Consider the following 25,049-nt stretch of genomic DNA (forward strand, 5'->3'; position numbering starts at 1 on the left):
AAATAATACCTAGAGTCCAGCTTCTCGTGACTGTGCAAATGCTGTGGGGCAGGCTGATGTTACATAAGAGAGTAGCACTGGCAACTCTGCTGGATACCGGGTTGGAGAACAGCCCTGGGATCTAAGACCCTTCTCAGACTAATATAGCAGCAATTATAAGATTTGGCCATTAAGGAGAGTGTGACAGAGTGGCCTTAAATGGACTCCAGCAGAAATAAGTTGGGACTCTGTCTCGGTGTTCCATCCTCTCTTCCACCTCTAGAATGGGAAGGTCAAGTTAGAACCAAGACACAGATCCACTGTTTCTGTGGTGAGGGCATTTCTGTCTTCAGCGTGTGGTTACAGATATGGTTCCTGCTCTTGTAAGATAGGCTTTCTTGATTCTCCACACTCACTGTGGGAATGATCACGATGCATTACAACCCTGTTACTACTTCCTCCTTCTGCTGGCCTGTTCCTGGTGGCCAGTGGAGTGCTGGGTTGTGTGTAAGGTGTGTGAGTGTGAACATATGTGCACACATAAACTCCTGTGCAGGTGTGATGCAAAATAGGACACGTGGGTGCGTAAGAAGTTTGTCATAGGGGCAGGCATTTCACAAAACAGGTAAGATGTTGCTTGGGATGCCTATATCCCTTATCGGAGTGTCTGCTCCTCAGGTTTTAATCCAGCTTCCTACTGATGTGTACCCTGGGAGACATCAGGTGATGGCTGAGGTCCTTGAGTCCCTGTCACCCATGTGGGACATCTCAATGGAGTTCTATGTTCCTAGCTTCAGCCTAGTGCTTCCCCAGCTCTTGTGGGCATGTGGAGTGTGAACCAGTAGGTGGAAGATCTCTCTCTATTTGACTTTCAAATGAAGTAAAGATGAATAAATAAAAATTTGCAAGAGCAGTTGTCCCATAGGGATAGGGTTTGGTGCCCAAGAGCTCAAAGTCTCGAAGATGAATTTGTTCACTCTGAAGAACAAGGGCAAAGACTGGAGGTGGTGACAGTGCAGGGTGCAGGTCAGTGGAGGGTGGGCTCCAAAAGGGAGGATGAAATGAGCTTGTGAGGTGCAGAGTTTGGGACAGTGAGGAGAAGTCAGATTACTGGAGGTAAATAATTTTGAGAAAAAGAAACATAGCGCCAAGCCAGAGCACTCTGGACAGTTAATATGTTAACCTATAACTGGGCTGCATTTACCGTCCCTGCCTATTATCCGCCGTGCAGAAAAGGAGGTGATTTGTTCCTCTCAATTCTCCGGTGACTATAAAGTGCTTGCAGAGGACATGACACATCATGACATGGAAATCATTGCAGTGTCACAATTTATTCCTTCTGAATTCACCATGGATATCTAATTGTAGCAAATTGTCTCTGCATGACAGAATCAGAGTGGACAAAACCCTTTTCAACCACCCTTTCAAATATTGCATTAAAGTGGCAAGAAAATAAAATGGAAAAAAGTTTTAAGTAATTTTTGTTCTGGGGAAAAAAATCACCCAGAAAAACCACTGTCTTAGTCTGTTAGGGTGCCTATAACATAAATACCGTAAACCGAGTGGCTCATCCAGAACTTTATTTCTGCTGTGCTGGAGTCTTGGAAGTCCATGATGAAGGTGCTGTGCTGGCAGATAAGGTATCAGGAGAAGGCCTGCTTTCTCAGACAGCACCTTCCTGCTTTGTCTTTGTGTGGTGGACAGGGTGAACATGCTACCTTGGGGTCTCCTCTATGAGAAAACAGATTCCATGCATGCAGGCTTCATCCTCATGGCCTGATTACCTCCTAATGGCCACCCCTCTTAATACTCTCCCTTTGGGGTTTGGATCTTGACCTGTGCATTTGAGACTGGGGGAGAGGGGAGGGTGGGTTTTAAACATCCAGACCACAGCCACCACCCTGGGAAAGGGGGTGTGTGCCAGGATGGCTTAGGTTCAAAGTGATCCTCCAAGTATACCTTTTTACCCTTAGCTGGGCCCTAAGAATAAATGCATTTAATCCACCTCTGCTAAATCTTTATTAGCTGGGTGATATACCGCTTTCATTTATTCAAGCAAAGTTTCTTGAGAGCATTGTGGAGATAGAGATGCGATTCCTGTCTTTGTAGAACTCACAGTCTAACAGTGGCAAAATCTCTTCTGCACTTGCTATTGTGGTCTTGGGGTAATTACTTAACTTTTTTTTAAATAAAGATTTATTTATTTATTTGAAAGAGAAAGAGAGAGAGAGAGAAAACCATTCCCCAAATGGCTGCAATTTCCGGAGCTGGGCAGGTCAGGAGCCAGGAGCCAGGAGCCAGGAGCCAGGAGCCAGTAGCCAGGAGCCAGGAACTTCTCCCAGATCCCACACATTGGTGCAGGGGCCCAAGCATTTGGGCCATCTTCTGCTACTTTCCCAGATGCATTAGCAGGGAGCTGGATTGTAAGTAGAGCTGCCAGGATTTGAACTGTTGCCCATATGGGATGCTGGCATGACAGGTGGAGGCTTTACCCACTATGCCACAGTGCCAGACCCAACGTTTTTGTTTTTTAGAGCCTAGAAGCTTATGTTACTTGAACTAACCTGTGTGTAAGACAGGGAAGAAAAAAAGGGCAAGTAGTGCAATGAAGGGGAAGAGAATTAAAGGTTTATCTGGCTTTATCTAAATGTTCTTTGATACCAAAAAAGGAGGACAGAAAATATCAAAGCCCACTGTTGAAAAATGAGTATAAACAATTTTGAAAGTCTGAAATATATCACATGCAGAGCAAATACAGCAAAGCTTAGATTCAAAACAGAATAAAATTGAACGTCATAGTTGGGGTCTGGTAGATAGATTTTTGGGCATACTCCTGAATTTTGAGTGAAAATATAGAATAGCAATGCCGTGTGGCAATAATAATATTTTTGAGCCCAGTGGAAATAAAGTATCCTAATTAATCATATTCAAAAAAGAACAAGTATTTGAAAGATGATTTAATTTTGTTACTTGACTAAAATCTTCCCTCCACAATCAATGGAATTACTTTTTGGAAATGATTTGAAAACTTAATTTTTATAACAAGATACCAAGAACTTATGCCAAAACGGTTAAGCATTGAGGTTCCAGTGATTGAGGAGACAAGCACAATTTAGACTGAAGGGATTTCTTGGCTAGAAATTGGGCAGTGAATATCATCTTCTCTGATTTTAATGATCAGTTTACACAAGTTGATTCATATACTCTATGCTGTGTTTAAAAACTCATTGCTGGGGGCTGGCGCTGTGGTGTAGCAGGTAGGTACCGGCATCCCATATGGGCGCCGATTCAACTCCCAGCTGCTCCACTTCCGATCCAGCTCTCTATATGGACTGGGAAAGCTGTAGAAGATGGCCCAAGTCCTTGGATCCTTGCACCTGCGGGGGAGACCCGGAAGAATCTCCTGGCTTCGGGTCAGCACAGTTCCGGCCGTTGCAGCCAATTGGGGAGTGAACCAGTGGATGGAAGACCTCTCTCTCTCTCTCTTTTTCTCTCTCTCTCTGCCTCTCCTTCTCTTTGTGTAACTCTGACTTTCAAATAAATAAATCTTTATTTAAAAAAATAAATAATATATTAAAAAAAAAGTCATTGCTGTCTGGGCATGGCTGGTCCTGGGTAGCAGCATGAAGTCAAAGTTGCTTTTCACTTTTTTCATGCTTCCCTTTGGCAACTCTTATCTTAGGCTTCAAGAGACCAGCATTTCTTTTTTTTTTTTTTTTAAGGTATTTATTAATTAATTTTTTTTGACAGGCAGAGTGGACAGTGAGAGAGAGAGACAGAGAGAAAGGTCTTCCTTTTGCCGTTGGTTCACCCTCCAATGGCCACCTCGGCCGGCGCGCTGTGGCCGGCGCACCGCGCTGATCTGATGGCAGGAGCCAGGTGCTTCTCCTGGTCTCCCATGGGGTGCAGGGCCCAAGGCCATCCTCCACTGCACTACCTGGCCACAGCAGAGAGCTGGCCTGGAAGAGGGGCAACCGGGACAGAATCCGGCGCCCCGACTGGGACTAGAACCCGGTGTGCTGGCGCCGCAAGGCAGAGGATTAGCCTAGTGAGCCATGATGCTGGCTGGAGATCAGCATTTCTTATGCTTTCTGAGTACTCTAGACTTCCACATCCAAGGGCAGCTCTGCTGAAGTTTCCTTGGAGTCAATATCACTCTTGTTTGCTATTCTCTTCAACACTCTTTTTCTTTTTTCAGATTTATTTATTTTTATTTGAAAGGCAGAGTTCCAGAGAGGCAGAGGCAGAAAAAGGGAGAGAGAAGTTCCATTTGAGGGTTCACTCTGCAAATGGCCACAATGGCTGGAGCTGGGCCAATCCAAAGCCAGGAGCTAGGAGCTTCTTCTAGGTCTCCCACAGTGGTCAGGGGCCCAAGGACTTGGGCCATCTTCCATTGCTTTCCCAGGCTATCGCAGAGAGCTGGATCAGAAGTGGAACAGCTGGTGCCCATAAGGGATGAGCTTTGCAGGCAGTGGCTTTACCCTCTATGCCACAGCACTGGCCTCCAACACTCTTATCTCCTCAGTCACTCAGATTTTAGGGGATGAAGTTGCATGATAGGATTAAACCAATTCATACTATGGCTTAATAATTCCTTACAGGGAAATTATTTCTAGATATTTCTAGGTCTAGGGCTCTTGTGTAGTAAGAAAAATGTAACTTTAAAGGAATGGCTCTTTCCTGGTAGTGTTTCAGTTGCTATGAACAAGAACGTGGCAGAGTTACCAGGTTCAGTCGTCTACTTTCTGCATCTTCCTTTGAGCTGGTCTCAACATTGTGACAATGTTGTCACATTCCAATACTTGAGATGGTATTAGATTTTAACCAAGGCCCTTATATATTTTTAAAATAAAATCAGAATTGATAGATATTTCATTATCACCAAGGTACTGGACATTTAATACTAAATCCTGCCTTGTCCAAGGGAGGAAAATGCAAAGATAACAGACCACCAATGTTATGGAGGTTGTTTGAGACTTTACCCATGATTTTTTTTTTAAAGATTTATTTATTTATTTGAAAGTCAGAGTTACACAGAGAGAGGAAAGGAAGAGAGAGAGGGAGGGAGAGAGAGAGGTCTTCCATCCAATGGTTCACTCCCCAAATGGCCACAATGGCCCCTACCCATGATTTTCTACCTACAACTCTGGAGCCGTAGCATTGGGACTTGTGAATTTCAGACATTTTATGTACTAGAATACTCTTTCTTTCCTTACTTTCTTTCTTTTTCTTTTCCTCTCTTTTTCTTTTTCTTTTGACAGGCAGAGTTATACAGTGAGAGAGAGAGAGACAGAGAGAAAGGTCTTCCTTCCGTTGGTTCACACCTCCCCCCCCCAATGGCTGCGCTGATCCGAAGCCAGGAGCCAGGTGCTTCTTCCTGGTCTCCTATGCGGGCACAGGGCCCAAGCACTTGGGCCATCCTCCACTGCCCTTCCTGGCCACAGCAGTTTCTTACAACGACATGTGAAACCACAATAATCTCAAAACAAAAAGGCTAATTAAAAAATGTGTTCTATGTCCAAAGCTCAGGGAATTCAGAAAGATAAAACTCAACACAGGCAATACATAAGTGAACCTGCTCATTCACAATGGTAGTCAGGGCTTAGATGGTCACAATGAGTGTATATACAGTTTTGCAAGCAATTGGATGACCATTTTTGTTTTGGTAATAAGCTGGCTAAATCAGATATCATAAGAATAACCACCTTCCTTAGACCTTACACAAATGGGAAAACTATTACTATGTTAGCATTTTATATGCTGATTAGTATAAATGTTTAATGACAAAGGAAAATAGCCTGAAGGTTCATAATTTTGTGTGTATTGATGTTTATTTTTAGTTGTTTTAAAAAAATCTCGAATAATTTAAAAAGGCAAACCAAATCTATATATAAGGACTTGAAGGAAGGACATTGAATGTTTTATATATTCTTGAACTGTTTTCCACTCTACACCCTCTATGTAAGCATAGTATAATAACAATGTCTCATTTGTGTTATAGCAGAAAGCCTTCCCTTTTTAGCACCAGATAAACATTATAGATCATCCAGCTGCTGTGCTTTTATAATCCTACTGTAAATCTCTCATTGATTCAGAAGGATTGGGAGTGGAATATTTAATAAAGTAGCCTGTGAGTTTGTAAGCTTGCATGAAACACAGCAATTACCAATTTCAAAGGATTTACAGAAAGTAAAATGCGGTTAATTTAGTCACCCCCAATCTATTTTAGAATGAGAGAAGGTAACTTAAAATAGTCAACATGAAACAAGAATACAAAATACAAGTAGTTTAAATCTGGATTTTTTTCAGGTTCTGGAATTGTTCAGATATATCATTAATGCATTTTGGTTATTATTGTGAAGATAATTTAGGCTGATTTGATATTCTGCCTTTTAAAAAATATTGGTCATAGGTTCCCCTTATTAGTTGTCACTTTTCTCCTTCACATAGAATGGAGACCATGTAGTTAAATTTTCTGAGGTTTTAATGCTTTAAAATTTTTTTATTAGATGAATATATTTCTACATACATACTTCCAGGTCCTGGTTTTTATAGTGTTTCAAATAGTTGCAGACATAGCCAGCATTAAATTTGAGCTCTTTTATGTTGAACTTATGAGGTATCTATTACATGCAGATGAGCTTTCTGATAGAATACATTCCATAACTAAACATTTTAGCCCATGCATAATAACTTAATGTGCGCGCTGGACAGCTGATGCAATACCAGCAAGGAAGAGAATGGAAACACTGTAACAGTGAGGGTTATCTGGAATGCTGTTGCAGAATAATTTTACCTTCTTCAGACAAACTTGTTTTGTTTTTGCCCACGTTGTGGACAAACCTAGGCAGTTAGAATAATTTATCCTCTTAAAGGTCTGGGACTTTACTTATTTGGTAATCCTTCTGCAAACCAGAGGCAGTGATCACTCAAGGGTGCACCCAAGTCAGGAAGATTTTCAGGAAATAGATGCTGTACACTGAACAAGATAAAATTCTCCTATTTCTCTTGGAGTTCTGTGCCTAGGTGATTTTTCACATGGCTCATTGGTCTTCCCATTTCATGATGAACATTTAAAACATGAGCCAATGGTTAAACAGTCCCCTGTGTTCAGTTAGCTGCCTGCAAGTGCTCACCAAAATAATTTACTTTTTCAATGCACATTGGGCCAGAGGCTGAAAATATAGGGGTAGTAAGAAATTTGTTTGAAAAAATGTATATTGCATTATTAATTTCATTCTTTTTAAACTTATTTAATATTTGCTGATATCTGTCTTAAGAAAATTGTGATTTTACCCTTCATAAAGTTTGTAAAAATATGGAATTAAAAGATGCTTATTTTGGTTCAGACAACTTTTGTAATCCATGCTAGTATATTAATGCAATTCCTAGGAACTTTTTGAAGTACCATCAAATATACTTCTTTCAGGAGGTCAATTCTAGTATTCCTTCAGAAGCACTAATCTGCTGAGGCAACGAATCTGCTGGTTCCATTTTTTTTTCTAGTTTTGAGCAACACTTTATTTAATGAGTTTTAGTCTTAGGGTATCTCAAGGGATGGAGAGAGTACTTGATTTTGCTTTAACATACATGTTGATAGAAAATTTTCACTTGGAAGGATGTTTACCATGTGGCATAATTAATATAGTAGAACCCAGGGTACTTGTGCTTTTGTTGTAATCCTCTTTTTTATGAATATATTTATATATTTAGTTCTGAGTGCTGTGTTGACAGTAAAGGTGACAATTTTTAAAAAGTTTTTAAAACTTATTTAAAAGGCAGTAACTGAGAGAGAGGGCAAGGGAGTAAGAGAGCGAGAGAATCTTCCATTTGCTGGTTCATTCCCCGGATGGCTACAATGACCAGGACTGGGCCAGGCTGAAGCCAAGATCCAGGAGCCAGAAACTCCATCAGGGTCTCCCATGTGAGTCGAAGGGGCCCAAGTACTAGGACCATCATTTGCTGCTTTTCCAAGTGCATTAGCAGGCAGCTAGATTAGAAGTGGAGCAGCCAGGCTTGAATTAGCACTCAGATATGGGCTGCCAGTGTTATAGGCTTCACCACAACACTGGGTCCAAGAAGGCAATTTTATAGTGGCAGGGCTGACCCATGCTTCCAGGCACAGATGGCTCAAGAACCAGGAATATGACTTTTCAGATCTTTGACTCAGCAGTTAAAACCTATCAGTGACAGGGTATGACCATCAGCTCCCCAGTTACTAGAGGTTTGGAAACAGAGCTGAGCCATTTATTCATTGGTGACATTGTGGGGAAAAAATCAGGTAGCCTCACACCGATTTTCCAACTCGGTGAGTATGGTATACTTCTTTGAAAATCACTCATTAATACTAAACCTTACCTGTATCCTTTGCTTTAACCCCAAGCAGAACATGGCATCCCCAAACCTGCAAAAGTAGTTAGCAGCTGTTTGTTCTGGGTCTTGAAAATATTCACTAAAATTTCTCAGAACAAAATTTTCCTATTTTCTCTGCTATGGTAATGCTACTGTTAACTTTTTCATTAATGCCAGCATATTTTAAACATTTTTAAAATTTCATTTTATTTGAAAGAGATTTTCCACCTGCTGTTTCATGCCTCAGATGCCTGCCACAGCCAGGGTTGGGTGGGGCTGAAGCCAGGTGCCTGGAACTCTTAATATCAATATGGCTGGCAGGGGCCCAAGGTCTGGGCCATCATCTGCTGCCTCCCAGGATACGCATTATCAGGAAGCTGCATGGGAAGCAGAAAAGCTGGGGCTCACACTGGCCACTCTGATGTGGATTGTGGGCATTTCAAGGAGTGACTTAACCACTGTGCCAAATGCCTGCCCCCAAGCATATTTTTATTAAATTTTTTGAAGTTTGATTCTGAGTGGCTATATATACAGCTTGATAACTGAGTAAATTTTTTTTTTATTTGATAAGGAGAGAGACAGAGACTGAGAGCACTCCCGTTCACTGGTTCACTCTCCAAATACCTGCAGTCCCCAGCACTGGGTCAGGCTGAGGCAGGGAACTCAATCCAGGTGACCTAAGTGGGTGTCAGGGACCTAATTGCATGAACCATCACCTTCTGCCTCCCAGGGTGCACATTAGCAGGAAGCTAGAGTGGGGAAAGGAGCTGGGATTCAAATCCCAGTCATTCTGATGTGGAATATTTCATCTTAAAATACTGTCTTAACTGCAAGGCCAAACATCTACTCCTCTTCTTGGTTCTCTTACACATCCTGCAACTCACCTCATCTGAGAGGAGTTTAGCTTCTGGAGCTTACTGATTGTTACAGAATGTAGTGTGTTCTTGGCTTTGGCCTGGATTTTGTGTTGTCTAGGTGTTTTGTGGCAGTTTTGCCCTTAGGGCCTTCTCTCTGTGGAATTTCTGGGGATATGCTTGTCCTGGTCTTTTTGAATTCTGTATAGCAAAGCTTGATGTTAAGTGCTAAAAATTACTTCTTGATATAGATAAAAATAAATTGCTATAAAACTTGGATGTAGTTAAGTCTTCTGAATTTGGATAAGGTTTTGCATAATAATTATTTCATTTTTTACTTTTCCTGAGAAATGCTGCAGATGCAAAAGGTAGGGACAAGAACTGATGACAGGTTTCACATAATTGGAAATAGTAAATCAGGCCACAATTACATGCCCTTCAGGCAGGATACGACACACATTCCATAGACCTGTGCAAACCCTTTATTAAAGCAAAAATCAAATACAGAATGGGTAACATGGTTGTTTTTGCTACTGTAATATCAACCTATATATTAGTCATTTGTTTATCTCTTTAAAAATGTGAACATTTTATAGTTCACAAAATCACCAGATTAACATTTCTGCCCAGATAACATTTATTTTCTTTTCCCACTTAACCAACGACATCCAGAACTACTGTAATACAGCAAACCAAACACAAGTGCAGACATCTTTGATCCTAACTCAACTACAGCAGTTCTATGGTGTCTGAAAGATATATTCGGGGGCTTTTATTGTCAGTTAAAAATAATTTGTCAGAATATTCTTAGAACTTTCTATGTGTATATCTTCTTGCTTCAGTTATGATGCTGGTAGTGTTAGTACTAGCCCCTTTAGGAATTCCATCTCTAAAAAAATCTGAGTTAAAGATCATTAGCATCCTCGTATGATATTTTCTTGGATAATAGATAAATACTCAGTCCTTTGAAAAATACAATAAGCAAGGCTGTTTTATTTTTTCCACCCCTCACCCCCTCTACCGCACACTCTACAAATTGATTGGCTTAACCTAAACTCAGTTAATCACTGAAGAAACCCTAAAAAATCATTAGGAAAATTAACTTGGTTATCAACTGGAGGATTTTTAAGTGAATAGGTGAATATCAATATCTTGAAGATAACAGGTACTCAAAATATGTATGTGAATATAATGAAATTTCGTAGATCTTTAAAGAGTACCAATAAGTTAGTTTAAAAAGCAATAAGGGAAACGGGAATTAAAGGACTACCGAAGGACATGTGAAGGTGGGTAGAGGATGGCACTTTAACTGCACTGAGAAATTTGAGGCTCTGAAATACAAGCTTAACTGCTCCATTTTCAGACCAAATGAAAATCAGAAAGGAAATCCCAAGTTGACAGAACCACAGGGACTGCCACTCAAGGATTTCAGCAGAGCTACAACACCATATTTGGAATGGTATAACAAAAGGAGTCTGGTTTTTCAAAATATTTCTTTCAGGGGCTGGGATTGGTCAAGCTGATTTGTGTTGGCTGCACTGTTTCAAGTGTGCCTGTTCAAAACATGCAAATATTCTTTGCGCCTCACATTTTCTTCACATGCTAAATAGTCAAGCAGATCTTGGATCACTGGTAAATAACACCCCAAGCATTAGATTTGAAACATGTTATCTGTCTATTGAAAAATCATTTACACAGCCATAGTTAAATTCATTCATTCTTTTCCATTAAGTTGCTTTCTTGAGTTCTCACATTTGCTCTTCAAAAGGAAATGACAATGACTTATGCATTTAAAAATAAGACATACAATAAGAAAGAGAGGGAAGGGGATTCTAGAATCCATTGTAAGAGATATGTCAAGCCTTTGAGCCTTAATTGCAAAAAAGATATACAGATCCAAGACAAATCATTCTAGATCCAGTGACACAAGAATGCTTGGGATGGATGAGAACATTCAGATAGTTTTAGAGCCATTTCTACACATTATATAATCACACATATCACATTTGGTTCCTAGAGATTTTAGTCAAGTATTAGTATTTCTTTTTGCCAAGTATGATGTACAAAAAGATGAGAATAGTAGATGTGCCCTAAAGATATGAAAATATAATATATAAAACAAAACCATTATAAATTACATAGATTTTCCATATAAAATTCTATTTTCCCCATTTAGAATAAATACCATCCAAGTTTACAGATCATCTAAAGGAATTAAATATGCACACAGGTGTGAATCATTTTCAGAATGTCAAGAAAATTACTGCAAGATAGGTATGTGATCTGGATGACTCAAACCAGAAATGTTTGATTTTCAGAATGCCTACATAAGACGCTAAGGACAGGGCTCAGGACGTAGTGTTAAATCTTTAAAACTGCCCCAGTGCATCCAATGTGCATGAGAGTGCATGTGCACACATATTCATGCGCTCCTGTGAATTTTTATGAAGCTGAACAGCTCATTTGATCTTTGAAAAATCAGCAGGAAGTCATGAGGTCTGCATTTCATATTCTAGCAGGAGGTCTCTCTTCATAAAGAAGCTGTAAGATGGAGAGGAAGAATGTAGAATTTCTGGCAGGAGAAATTCTCATTATAAACCAACCTCCCTTTACAGTGGCTACTATTATTTGAAGAGCATGTTGATGCCTTAAAGAGGGAGAAAGTTTCGAAAATCTCTGAATCAACTGCGGACTAAAGAAGCAGAAACCAATCTGGAAAGATTCTTTGGTCACACATTTCTGCTCTTGCTTCATTAACAAATCTGCCCTATTGTAGCTTATTTTCCCTAGATGGAATAGATGCCTTCTCCTGTAGTTTCCATGTGAAAATCTTCACATGGGTTTAGAAGGAATGAGAACCGAACATAAGGGGGAAAATTTCACACAATATTAGAAAATGAGCTTCTCATATTGTTGTTGCTCTGAGGGTACAAAATCCATGGTAAGAATGTAACTTCACTAACAACTGGAAAAGTTTTATATTCTAAGAGCTGGAAATACAATATTTCTATAATCCAAACACACAAAAGCTTAGTTCAGGGGACCCAAACAGGAGTCATCATTTCTCTTGATTGCTTACGACTAATGTGGCCACTTCAGACACTTCTAACAAGATGTCAATAGTTCACTGCTTGAAAGAGATGTCTGATCAAACTCCATGTCTTGTCAGATTGCCTTCCATACCAGTGATTTATAAATAAACCCATTTAAGCTGCTGCTTCTGTAACTGCCCTGAGTTACAGAGCTGAGTTATGTTTGCTATAAAGTTTGATCAGCAAAAGGATCCAGTCTCAGGCATTTCATTTTTGCTCCAGTTTTGCTTATCCTGTGAAATGGAGCCTATCACAGATCACACATTTTCCTTAAAACTGTGTTGGAGCTGAAAGCAATTTTGTGGATCAAGTGCTGCTTACATAATTTATAGATGAGAACTAAACCACAGAGAGGAAGACTGCTGCCTATGGTCACTTCCCCAGGTGGTGACAGAATGAGGACTAAACATCTAGACATGCTCTCTCATGGCCAGTGTGGCCCATGGAACCTCCAACATCATAATCCTGTCACTTGACATGGTCATGGCCTTGTAACTGCTTGAAGGTTACTGCCTCCCTTACCTCTAAGTGATAACACTCATTCTCAACAGGATTAAATCTAAATTGTACAAGTGGTCCTAATGATTTGGGGGCTGGGGGAGACAATTCACAATTTGTTTAATATGCTATAATGTTTTAAAACCGATCCTCCTTCTTTAAGTAATGCAGCACAAAAAAGTTAGATGGACCCAGAGAAGAGGCAAAAACCCTTAAAGGAATTGTGGAAGAGAGCAAGGATGCTAACATATGTTTGGTTCTGTTAGAGTGAGACCACTGAAATGGTGCTCAGGGTTCGTCTGTTCTGCTCGCTCTTACAGATATGGAAACTGAGTCCCAGACTTTGCAAAGCAGGCAGCTGGTCATGGGCACAGTCAGGTATTGTACTTTTCAATGGCTAGTTTTGTCTTCTTTCCATAACATGATGCACCCTCATATGTAACTGCTTTCTTGTGTGACTGAACAATAATTGAACAATCTCTACAAGAAAGTTTATGCCATTATGCTAACTTTTCACTCCCTTGACCATCAACAAGTCAGCTATACATTTAAGAAAAGTAGATCTGGTTACACTAGTTCACAAATGTCAGATCAAGTGTTTGAATCAACCTATGGCATATGGTCCCTGAAAAGCCCTCCTGGAAAGCCAACCTACAGGAATTCAGCAAATGTATCTGTCTTTGTAAGTAACAGGTTTTCCAGGTAAAGAATCAGTCTTTGGAGGCTGATGTTGCTTAAGCATAAACAGAGGTGTCCATGGGTAATAAGGGTGTATTTAACCTGTTACAATTTCCCTCCAGTTGAGCTCACCAAAAGGCTCTCAGAATTGGATAAGTAAATACATTTTTATTTGACTATTAAAGTGCTATTCTGGGGGCAAAGTTTTTCTCAGTTTCATAACAGCAGCTTCACTGGAAACAAACAAAAAAAGCAATGCATGAAAATAGGCTTGGGGAACGAAAAAAAAAAAAAAAAGAGCCTAGAAAGCTAGTTTGAAACATTACAAATGACCTGTAGATATCAGCCCTGGTACTGATGACAGACACTGAAGCCTGTGAGGTAAACGTACGAGGGAAAAATAAGGACAAAAGTGGCAAAGAGGACTAACTACTCCATTATAAAGGAACAGGGAGAGTAAGTAAGTAAAACTGAGAAGAAAGTGCAACAAACCCAAGTACGTGCATTTGCTAGTGTAGCAGACCTATAATTTTTAAAAGGAAAAGCAATGCAGTATGCATTGGACAGGGCTCTTAACTCAGGATATCTTACAGTAGTGTACTCTTTGCCAAAAGGGCAACACCAATTAAAGGATTCGGCAGAGAATGGCCTCTGAAATTCACATCGTGTGGACAGACACCTTCTGTCCAACATGATCAGTTTGCACCCTGATGTTGCTTGCATCCTTTCCTACTGGGGAGATTCCAGTCGCATACACTGCACACGGGTGTTTCCCCTTTTAAAACGGCATCACTCCTACCTAAGGGATGAGAGTCTCCTGGTAAGGCTTGGCGGCAAGTGCGTACTACATCTGTATTACAAGGAGCAGCCCCTGATTTTCTTGATATGCATAGCTTTTCGGAGTTGATATTAGACATGGCTTTCGTAAATAATGCAGGTGTTTTTGTCATGTGTCACTGCTGGCTCTGCAGTCTCCGGGTGAGGTGGTGGCAGCCCTCGACCTGATACCTCAACAGGGGTCGGCTCTTCAGACGTTAGTTCCGTGGATGTTATATCTGTAGAAGGCTCTGCAGTGTCTGGGGAACGTTCGCCCGATGGTTCTGTCTCCTCTTCATCTTTGACTTCAGACTGTGCACCCTCTTGCTCGTCCACGTGATCCTTTTTGGACTGTGGGTGAATGGACACCTTGATGGCAATCTGCTGAGGCTGTTCGTGCAGGGACGAGGCATCTGAGTCGGCGGTGGGAGAGTCACTTCGCTTCAGAGAGTTGGGGATCGTGTAGACCTCGTCCCTGTCTGCAGCCTCCTGGCCTTCGGGAGTATGCCTCACAAAGTTCTGCCCCTGCTCCTCCAGCCCCACCACTTCCATGATCTCCTCCATAATCGTCCTGCAGTTCATGATGAGAGGAGGCAGAGGCACGCTCCTGGCAAGCTCTTCAATATAGCGGGCAAACTCCATGGTTTTGAACTGGGTGACTTTGGCAAGCTCTAGAGTTTTGGCTGAGGTGATGATGGGGATCCGCTTGGCGATCTCAAATGCCTTCTGCAGCTTCTCTGCACCTTCTGTCCTAAAGAACTCGTTGATGGCTTTCTCAGTCTTCTTCAGGTGGCTGCTCATCATGCACAGGCGGGTGATGTTGAGGACCATGACGATGGTGAAGGCCACGAGGCAGACAACCATGTAGTAGACGCCCATGTCCCCAGAGGTAAAGATGACTCTCAGGGTCACCGTGTTGTTCACACTGCCATAGATGTTGGAAGCCACACACGTGTATCTACCTCGGTCTGAGAAAGACACCTTGGTGATGTTCAGGAGGCCACTGTCATGCATTTGCCATTTTCCTGTTGGAGGGGAGAGAAGAGAATTCAACCAAGAACAGAATTCAGTGCAGTTCCCATGAAGACACACTGACACATTTCTAGAAACATCTCCTGCTACTCACAGTGATGAACTTGGCATGCTTACTGTGTGCTGGTGATACGCATTTACTCATTTAATCTTCACAACTCTATGAGGTGTGTACTAATACTGGCCCCACTCTACAAGAGGAGGAAACTGAGGCACAGGCAGATTAAACAGCCTTCCCAAGGTCATCAGTTTGGGAACAGAACTAGAAGATGAGGGGCCGGCGCCGTGGCACAGTAGGTTAATCCTCTGCCTGTAGTGCCAGCATCCCATATGGGTGCTAGTTCTAGTCCCAGCTGCTCCTCTTCCAACCCAGCTCTCTGCTGTGGCCTGGGAAAGCAGTAGAAGATGGCCCAAGCACTTGGGCCCCTGCACCCGCATGGGATACCGGGAAGAAGCACCTGGCTCCTGGCTTCGGATCAGCACAGCTCCAGCTGTTGTAGCCATTTGGAGAGCAAACCAAGGGACGGAAGACCTTTCTCTCTGTCTCTCCCTCTCACTGTCTGTAACTCTACCTCTCAAATAAATAAAAAAAAAAAAATCTTAAAAAAAAAAAAAAACTAGAAGATGAATTGAACTCAAATGGCTATACATTTAATCACCAAACTCCATGTTATATAACTCCACATCCTAGTGAAAAATGAGAGAAATAAGCAATCTGGAGAATACTGTATTCTTATTCAAGAACTCCTATCTGTAGCATCTGGTTTTCTAACCTGCTCAGTCAGCATGGCTGTACTGAATCTATGTTCACTGGGAAGTTTAATGCCTCTCAGAATACAAAGTGGTTGAGATTCAACAAAAGATCTGCAGTAAATCAATTAAATTATACTGTTTTCCTGGGTTTCTCTTAAGATTGGAGTTATCCCTATATGACCTCAGTTAATTAAACATAAATTATGACATGAATTTTGAGGATCTGTAATGAATTGTTTCTATGCTTAAAGTTACAAGCTAACTGTGAAGATTGAGAGACAGGGTATGCACTAATATCAATTTCCTTTGGCCTTGTAAAAAAAAAATTACAGACCCATCAAGTTGAAAATAACCCTGACTCAGAGGAGAGCAGGTGCTGAGCAACGCAACTCCTCATCCCCCTCCCTGGAAAGGACAGCCCTGGGATTGGAGTTCTGCGTCCCGTGCAACTCTGCAGTTTGGATGAATTCTTAGCCCACACACCCGCTGCTCAGAGGACCACTGTGAAACATGATACTGGGTTTGGCCTCAGGGTCTAGGGTCCAAGCCCTTCTGAAATACCACCCTCCCTGACTTGCCCATTAAACAATCAGGTTGCAGGCAAGGCCTCTGGGAATTCTAAGGAGCAGGCAGAATTTCTCCATGAAAGCACTTTAGTTCCTGAAGCCAACCAGAGAAACCTCTCCAGAGAGCTGGGACAATTTACCATGGAGTTTCCTTTCAAGTATCTATTATCACATTATGTATTACTTGTTTCTTCCCTTTAGAGCAGTGACTTTTACTTCTAATTAAAAGCCTGATGTTTTCCAAAAGGAATATGCTGGTTTTTTATTCAATCTCATAAACACAGAAGTACCCAGGGGCTGGATGGACCGTGGAAGGAGGCAACAGAGGGCCTGTTGTATGACAGTGTCCTCTCCTCCAAAAACATTCGTAAGCCAGATGGAGCAAGGAGGTACCTCGTGGGGGCCCCCAGTTCCTCCCTGTTGCCAGCCTTGGTGAATCTGGCTGGAGGCTCTCTATAGATGCTGTCACATTGCTTTGCTTTCTGAAAAGAACATCTGTGAAGAGCAGTTCCTGGCGTCCCTGTGTAACCCTCTTCTGACAATTCAGCCAGTGTATATCCCCTAAGAGTAGCAACACTGGCTTGGAAAACCTAGTGAAGTTTCAGTTTCTTATGAATGTGCATCAACTGACAAACCTGGCACCCCGTCTGTGAAATTCTCACTCATTCAGATGGGGCATGAACAAGGTTTCCATCCTTTCATTCCCTGAACATGAATTTTTATTCTTCAGCAGCAAATTCATCCAAATATATAATGACCTGAGGCCAAGGAAATTACTTTAGCAGTTCATTCTTATAATTTGCATATTTCATAAAAGTAAACCACTGTCAACAAAGGGAAAAAACTCCAGCCTATTGCGGAAAGCTATGGATGGTATTGGACTACCTTCTCTTGTTGGAAAATATAGCAGAAAAAAGGGTGGGGAGGGTAAGAAGGGGAATGCTTAGGATCCACTTGTTTATCTCCTCCTCCTACCTGTGCCCCTTTTGTGGGGAAATTATCTGTATCTGACAGAGTAGTTCAAATTTGGATGTAAAGGAAGAAAAGCAGGAGAGAATACCAAACTAGGAGGATAAGCATCTGGTGGTATTATAGTTTTCTCCCCACACTGAAATAGCCATTTTACTGATGATTGATTCTGGTCATTCTAGAAAAATAAAGTGTAGAAATATATACCAGTGATAACATGCAAATACTTTTCTCTAGTGAATAGTTTTAAATGTTCCTGAACTTGAACTTGATAGCTATTTTCAGTGCTTATAATTGTCTACTGACATGTACTTATCTAACCTGGAACCAAGTAATTAAATTCAGACAACTGGTAGATACTTCAAAGGTTTCTTGTCACTTTGTTAAAAAGGCATAGTTTGGAATGAAATACAATCCAATTAGGTGATACATGTGGTTCATATTGGGGCAAAGTGTGAGATATCTAGCAGATAAATTATTACTTAGGAGTGTCTTCTGATTTTCAGCCCATGACAGTGGGTCCTTAGAGTACCCTCTTTTATATACTTTACCCAGCGTTTAATCTTATCTGCTCTTAGTTTGAGAAGCTCAGCCAAGTATGTGTAAAGTTATTGTTTTGCCTTAACTACAACCTATGACTAATATGAATACATATATTAAGATCCTAAAACAGTTATCACTAACACCTAGGTAAATAAGATTTCCTACTTCCAATCTAGGACAGAGACACTGAAACATCTCTTGAGTTTTCAGTTCTTTACTGCACGCCTCTTGAAAAAAACATTTATTTTATGGATTAAGGTGATATTAATGCCACTTGGGATTCTGCTCAGGTGTGATTTGGTAAAATGAATATGTGACCTGGATTAAACACTCTTATTACCAGACCACAAAGCAAGTTCAAGTGTACTGAAGCCTAAACATACACACAACACACACACATGCACTTCCAAGGACTGTAACGTCAGGAGAACTAAAGCTCTGACCTCAAAGGTTACATATGTCTCTTTCTCTTTCTCCTTTTTAAAGCCTGATACATTCATTTTTTTCCTGAGAACTATGATCCCGAATATCTCCTCTAAGCCTCTTCTCCTTTAATTAACTGAAAAATAGGTTTCTGCATAGTTTAGTATTACCTACAGCTCTGAAAACTATGAAGATGGCACAAATTGTGTTTTAGGGGTCTTCCCACATCAGCTGGGTCCAGGATCAAGAAGAATCTCATGTGGCCAGTCGGGAACATCTTGAGAGCAGTCTCTGTGCTGCACATTACCATTCAGCCTGCTCTACTGACGCCTTGCCCTGCAACTCATTCTGGAAAGGGTCCTAACATTCACTGCCAGGAGTTAAAAAAAAAAAAAATCCCCTCAATGACCATCACAAGAAATCTCCCATGCTACAGGCATGAAGCAGGTACACATGGTATTGTCGCATGTGTATTTTAAACCAAGTGGAAAAGCCAAACTAATGCGCTGAATTCTCATGAAGCTGCTTCACTTCAGCACAAATAAAAACCTAAAATGTCAGCAATGGATGCCAAGTCAGTCAGTTCTCCATGCAATGGTTCTGGAGGAAATAAAAGAGAGCAGATGTTTTAACATTCCATTCTGAAAATAATACAAAAAGTCATGCATAAAGTGTTTCCTTAACACCCTTCACGCTGGTTCCCTCGTTCCTTTTCTGTGTTTTGCTCAGCTTGTGGCTCCCCCCGGGAAATCCCTCTCTCCATCCTCTCTTCTCACTGCTGTCCTATCGGGTGGTATATACATGTGAGGCTTTCGTCTGAAATAATAACACGCGCAGGAGAAGGGCTGCTGCAGGTCTGCTGGAGACAGGAGTGCCCAGAAACCTGCCGCTGTCTTCCCCAGGAAGCTCCAGACACGAGAATCCTAAGTGAAAACCTTCATGTGAGGCCGAGGACGGTAGTGATAGAACAACTGTCGTTTCTTAGCTGTACTGCAGCGCGTGTGCTGCGCTGCACAACAAAGCTGACATTTTTAGAAGGGCAGGGACCTTTTTGATCTTGTTCACTCATTCAGTGAACAAATACCCTTGAACAAACTGTCTTTGCACCAGGTGCCATGCTAGACGATGAGAATACAAAGATGAGTACGGCAGGAAGCTGACTGCAAAAAAACATCCAGTCCCGACAGAGGGACAGACTGTCAGACAGCTACAGTGTCCTGTGGCAAGTGTGACGGCACGTGGTGCGGGTGGGGAGACAGCAAGGAAGGGTTTCCTAGAGAAGCAGGGTACAAAACCAGGTCAGTTTGTCTGTTATGGAAGGGCCTCAACATTCACAAAAGCTTCCTGTACATCCCATGGGAGGCTGAGAGGCCCCTCCTCGCTCAGAATCTCATTTTGCATGACAGACTTGCCTTACTTCACTTCTTACGCCACAGGACCTCTCCCTATGCTTCCCCTCTGTCTGGAAGGCCTTCCTTCCTCCCCACTCAGCACTTCCTTAGCCCACTTCAGACACCAGCCTTCCATCCCACTCATGGACCCCTGATTAAATCAGCAGAACTGAGCGTAGGGGTTTTAAAAATGAGGAAGACAGCATTTCACATCAGTGGTGGGGAAAGACTCCTGGGATAATTGATTAGATACCTGATGGAGAATAAAGTAATATCCTACTTTATATAATACATAGAAATAAATTCCAAGTACTCTGAAGATCTAAATGTAAAAGTATAAAATTAATAGAGGCTACAAAAATATTTTTATAATCTTGAAAGAGGAAAGCCTTTTAAAAACATTTCAAGAATCTGAAAGGCTGTGAAGGAGTGTAGTTGTTCCGTGTAGCAGTTAAGACACCTCTAGGGACATCTGCATCCCATATTAGATGCCTGAGTTCATGTCCCAGCTCTGGTACTTATTCCAGCTTTCTGCTAATGCATACCCTGGGAGGCAGCAAGTGATGGCACAAGTACTTGAGCTCTGCCACTCACATGGGAGACTGAACTGAGTTCTGGGGAGTGAGCCAGTAGATGGGAGATCTCTTTGTCTCTCAGGTCTTTAAATAAAATGAAAATAAAAATATTTGAAGAATTAGGGTTCCCCCAAGAAATACTATACATCAAGCAAGTCAAGACAAGCAACCCAAAAGAAAAAATGGATAAAAGAGAGGCTGGTATTGTGGTATAGAGGGTTAAGCTGCTGCCTGCAATGCTGGCATCCCATATGGGCATCCATTTGAATCCCACTCTGCTCCACTTCTGATCAAACTCCCTGCTAATGTGCCTGGGAAAGCAGCAGAAGATGGCTCCAATGCTTGGGCCCCTTCACTCATGAGACCAGGAAGAAGCTCCTGGCTTTGGCTCGGCCCCACTCCAGCCATCTGAGGAATGAACCAGCAGATGGAAGATCTCTTTCTCTCTGTAACTCTGACTTCCAAATAAAGAAATAAATAAACATTTTTTAAAAATGGAAAAAGGATGCGACTAGGTGATTCATAGAAATGAATAAAAAATATAAAAGAAATCAGGATTAAATTACAATTTGATGTAAGGAGACTGAATTAATTTTTAGGGATGTAGCATTTTCACCTTTCAGACAGGCAAAATACATGGAGGGGAGGGTGGAGTACTGAGTATATGTTATATTGCTGAGAAGGTGGGGAAAAGGAAACTCCCCCACATTCCACGTGGGAGTTGGGTTGAGACCAACTTAAATAAAATATTCAGGTGGTAGAGTCCCAACAAATGTTGATTCAGACACCAATGAAGTACAACATTCACTTGAATGAGTATCACATTGAATTGGGACTTTAGAAATAAGCATAAAATTGTGTGTGTGTGTGTGTGTGTGTGTGTATGTGTGTGTGTATGAATGTAGTGCAGATTTTCTACTATTTGAAATATAGGCTACTAGAGAGAAAGGATCCATGCCTTTTTACAATACAAAATTGAAAACAAATTTAGCACTGCAAGGTGCACCTGTTAGGAGGCCTCTGCAGTAGAGATGGGTCCCTGAAGCTATTGCAAAGAGTCAGTTTATCCTCATAGAATGTCAGATGTCCTAAATAGCACTCTGGCCTCAGAATCAGCCCTTAAAGCATTTGGATCTGGCTGAAGAGCCCATGAGAGTATTTTAGGCATGGAAAACCAAGACACCCTGGAAAGAAAAAAAAAAAAAAAAGAAGACCTAAATGGAATAAATGGAAGATCTCTGTGAGTGAGATCCCAGTGGAAAGAATGGGACCATCAAAGAAGGAGGTACCTTTCTCTGAAGGGAGGAGAGAACTTCCACTTTGACTATGACCCTGTTGGAATAAGATCGAAGTTGGCAAACTCAAAAGGCTTCCATAGCCTTGGCAACTCATGACTAGAGCCTAGGGAGATTACTGACACCATACACAAGAGTGTCAAATTATTAAGTCAACAACAGGAGTCACTATGTACTTACTTCTCATGTGGGATCTGTCCTTAGTGTGTTGTCCAATGTGAAGCAATGCTATAACTAATACTGAAACAGTATTTTACACTTTGTGTTTCTGTGTGGGTGCAAACTGATGAAATCTTTACTTAATATACACTGAATTGATCTTTTGTATATAAAGATAATTGAAAATGAATCTTGATGTGAATGGAAAGGGAGAGGGAGCGGGAAATGGGAGGGGTACGAGTGGGAGGGAAATTATGGGGGGGGGGAAGCCATGTAATCCATTAACTGTACTTTGAAAATTTATATTTACTAAATAAAAAATTAAAAAAAAGAGGCAGTTTATCAGCACCACAAGCCGCAAGCGCTCCTGTGCTGCCCCTCACCCTCTAAGCCTCCCAAGAGACCTCCTTCAGTGATTATAAGGGCAGCTTTAACAAGTTATTTCCTACACCATGTGGAGCAAAGGTGGCCTGGGATAACACAGGCTCAGCTCAGCTTTCAGCTCAGGAAGGTAGAGGTGGACAGAATTTGTTGTTCAGAATCTGCAGTTCTGTTTCAAGGTATTCATATCTGAAGGGAACCCACTGTCTTTTTATATCCCAGAAAAAGAAACATCTCATCCTCTGGCTGGTAATCTTCATTAAAAAACAAAAACAAAAACAAAAACAAAAAACACAAGCAAGTAATTCCATGCAGGCTACCAACAGTCATGCTGAGTGGCTAGGTCTTCTAAAACAAGAGCCCCCTATATGCAGATCCTACAAGGAACTTCCATTTTGGGAATCCCAGTGTCATCCTTATCTGAGACAGATCTGCAGGGGTCTTTTCACCAGTAAGACTAAAGTTATCTGGGTTCATATCCCACTGGTGCACCAAACTCACTAAAGAAACAAACAAATGGTGATTACCAGGGTGGCCCATGATACAGCTCAGTGGTGAACCTAAGTACCATAAATCAAACCCCTTTTATGGGAAAATGCATCATGTGTTCAAATACCTGACTCAGGAATGATCTTCAGTTGGCCATAGAACAGAGCTTCTCAGATTTGGCACTACAGACATTTGGGATGGACAGTTCTTTGTGATAGGACCTGTTTTGTGCACTATTTAGCTATTTAGCATCCTCTACTCACTAGATGCCAACAGCATAACTCCCTCCTCTCTCACCCACACTCCCTCCCCCTGTCCTGTTATCACAATTGAAGATCCCTTCCCCATGCCCTGTTATCACAATGGAAAAGGTCTCCAGACTTTGCCACATGTTCTCTAGGAAGAAAATGGCCCCCGCTTGAGACTCACTGGGTTAGGCAAATGTGCAGTTCATCCTGTGCATAATGTATTTTGTGATTTCTGCATGCATTGCTTTTTCAGAGGTAGAATCACACTGGGCATCAAAGATCCCTTTGTACACAAAAGTGATACTTTTGAGAAAGGTAGACCTTTGATGGAGGGCAGAATTCCAAACTGCAATCATAGCAGTCATATGAGTATTTTGAAATTTCAAACAACATTTAAGGGATATAAGCTTTTCTGTATTTACTGAATTTTTTAAAGGTTGAGAAACTGGAATAGAGAATTACAAATCATTCTGAAACCATTTCCTTCTGTTCAATAACACACTACCTAAAGAAACAGGGATTTAAGCATTTGGAATCTATTGCTGTGAGCATATAGGACAGTATTAACAACAATAATAGCAGTTGCCATTTATTTGAGACTTTGGTGTATTCCAGGTCCTCTGGTAAATATTTAATACATAACAGTTTATTCAAGACGCACAACTCCACTCAGTGGGAAAAAAGGATTTTCTCCATTTTACAGATGAGAAATACACCGGATAATTAGTACCTGAAATAACTGGGACTTTTTCATAGTACATCCTGGCAACTCTACATTTCTACTCAATGAAACCTGAAAATGGCACATTTCTTGGTAATTTGTGGTTATTTGTGTTATTCGAATTCTGAGTTATTTCTGTAATATGGTTAGTAGACTACCTTAAGCAGGTGCTTTGGTGAACTTCCAAAAGAAATCTCCCAGATATATATATTACACATTAGCCTCTCTTGGTCCTGAGGAATTGGAGTGACAAGCATTAGGAAAGCCAAGGAAACCAGCTGTGGTTCCTGCCAAGGACAAGAAAGCACCCTATTCATTCTAGGATTGGTGGGGCTGGCATGAATAATAGTTATCTCACTTTTTCAGCAGAGACAAAAAATGAAATTGTTCCTTTTCTAGATAATCACAAAGCAGATGACAGACTACAGCCAGAACAGCTCATGATGATTCTGAATACATCTGTGTATATGAAATGCCATGTCCACACACGTCCACACACATACACAATTATAGCACAGAACCCAACGCTCTTTGTCTTTGCTGTTGGGGCCACGTGCCTCTTCCATCCAGGAATTCTTCCTACATTCTCAGGATGCTCTTCAGCATTTTTCACCTACCAAGACCCAATCAATTTGCATAGACTCTCTGGGCTCCCTGGGCCTGGCAGGACACTAAAGATCAGCTGGCCACACTCTGGTTTCGTAACATCCTCTCCAATCACCTTGTTTCTCTTCTGTAACCATGAGGATTAATCATCTCATTGCCATGCTTATTATGGAAATTAGAAATTAGTTGCCTGGTACAGGTGCTTAGTAAGTGGCAGTAGTTGTTAATTATCTTAATTTTGTTAGTTTGATTTTAATAATGGTCCTGGTGTATCTCGGTAAAGTTCTTGGATATTAGCACCATTTTTCAACTACATTCAGTCACTTCCCTTTAGTTATAAATAAAACACTGCTTCATTTAAACTTCTAGCTTATCAGCCTGAAAATGAAATCGATGTCCATGTTGTGAGCATTTTCCCCATTAGAAATGAAAAGTTAAGAACTCTGGGTTCTCTAAAAAGCCACTGCAGCACAAAAATTCTAATCTTTTATGATGATGAATCTCTCATTTCTGCTATTTTCTGTGTAGGGCCTGGTTGTTAGGTATAATGCTTTGTATATTATCCCATGTTATTTGCTCCCTGAAATTACTATTATTATGCATTGTAATTACAGAGGCTGAGCTGGAAC

At 41.2% G+C, this 25,049-nt stretch overlaps 1 protein-coding gene across 5 annotated transcripts in view; it reads right to left on the minus strand.

Annotated features, from left to right (window-relative positions):
* Positions 1 to 9,649: 9,649 nt before the first annotated feature.
* MFAP3L (microfibril associated protein 3 like) overlaps positions 9,650 to 25,049 on the minus strand; it is a 42,572-nt gene continuing 27,172 nt past the window's right edge. For all 5 annotated transcript variants that reach the window (XM_070068293.1, XM_008249776.4, XM_051842567.2 and 2 more), the window contains one exon: positions 9,650 to 15,294. In XM_070068293.1, the coding sequence (XP_069924394.1) occupies positions 14,363 to 15,294 (932 nt within the window). In that variant the 3' untranslated portion in view covers positions 9,650 to 14,362. The remainder of the gene's footprint in view (positions 15,295 to 25,049) is intronic.

Source organism: Oryctolagus cuniculus, chromosome 2, assembly GCF_964237555.1.
Source record: "Oryctolagus cuniculus chromosome 2, mOryCun1.1, whole genome shotgun sequence".
Lineage (NCBI taxonomy): Eukaryota > Metazoa > Chordata > Mammalia > Lagomorpha > Leporidae > Oryctolagus > Oryctolagus cuniculus.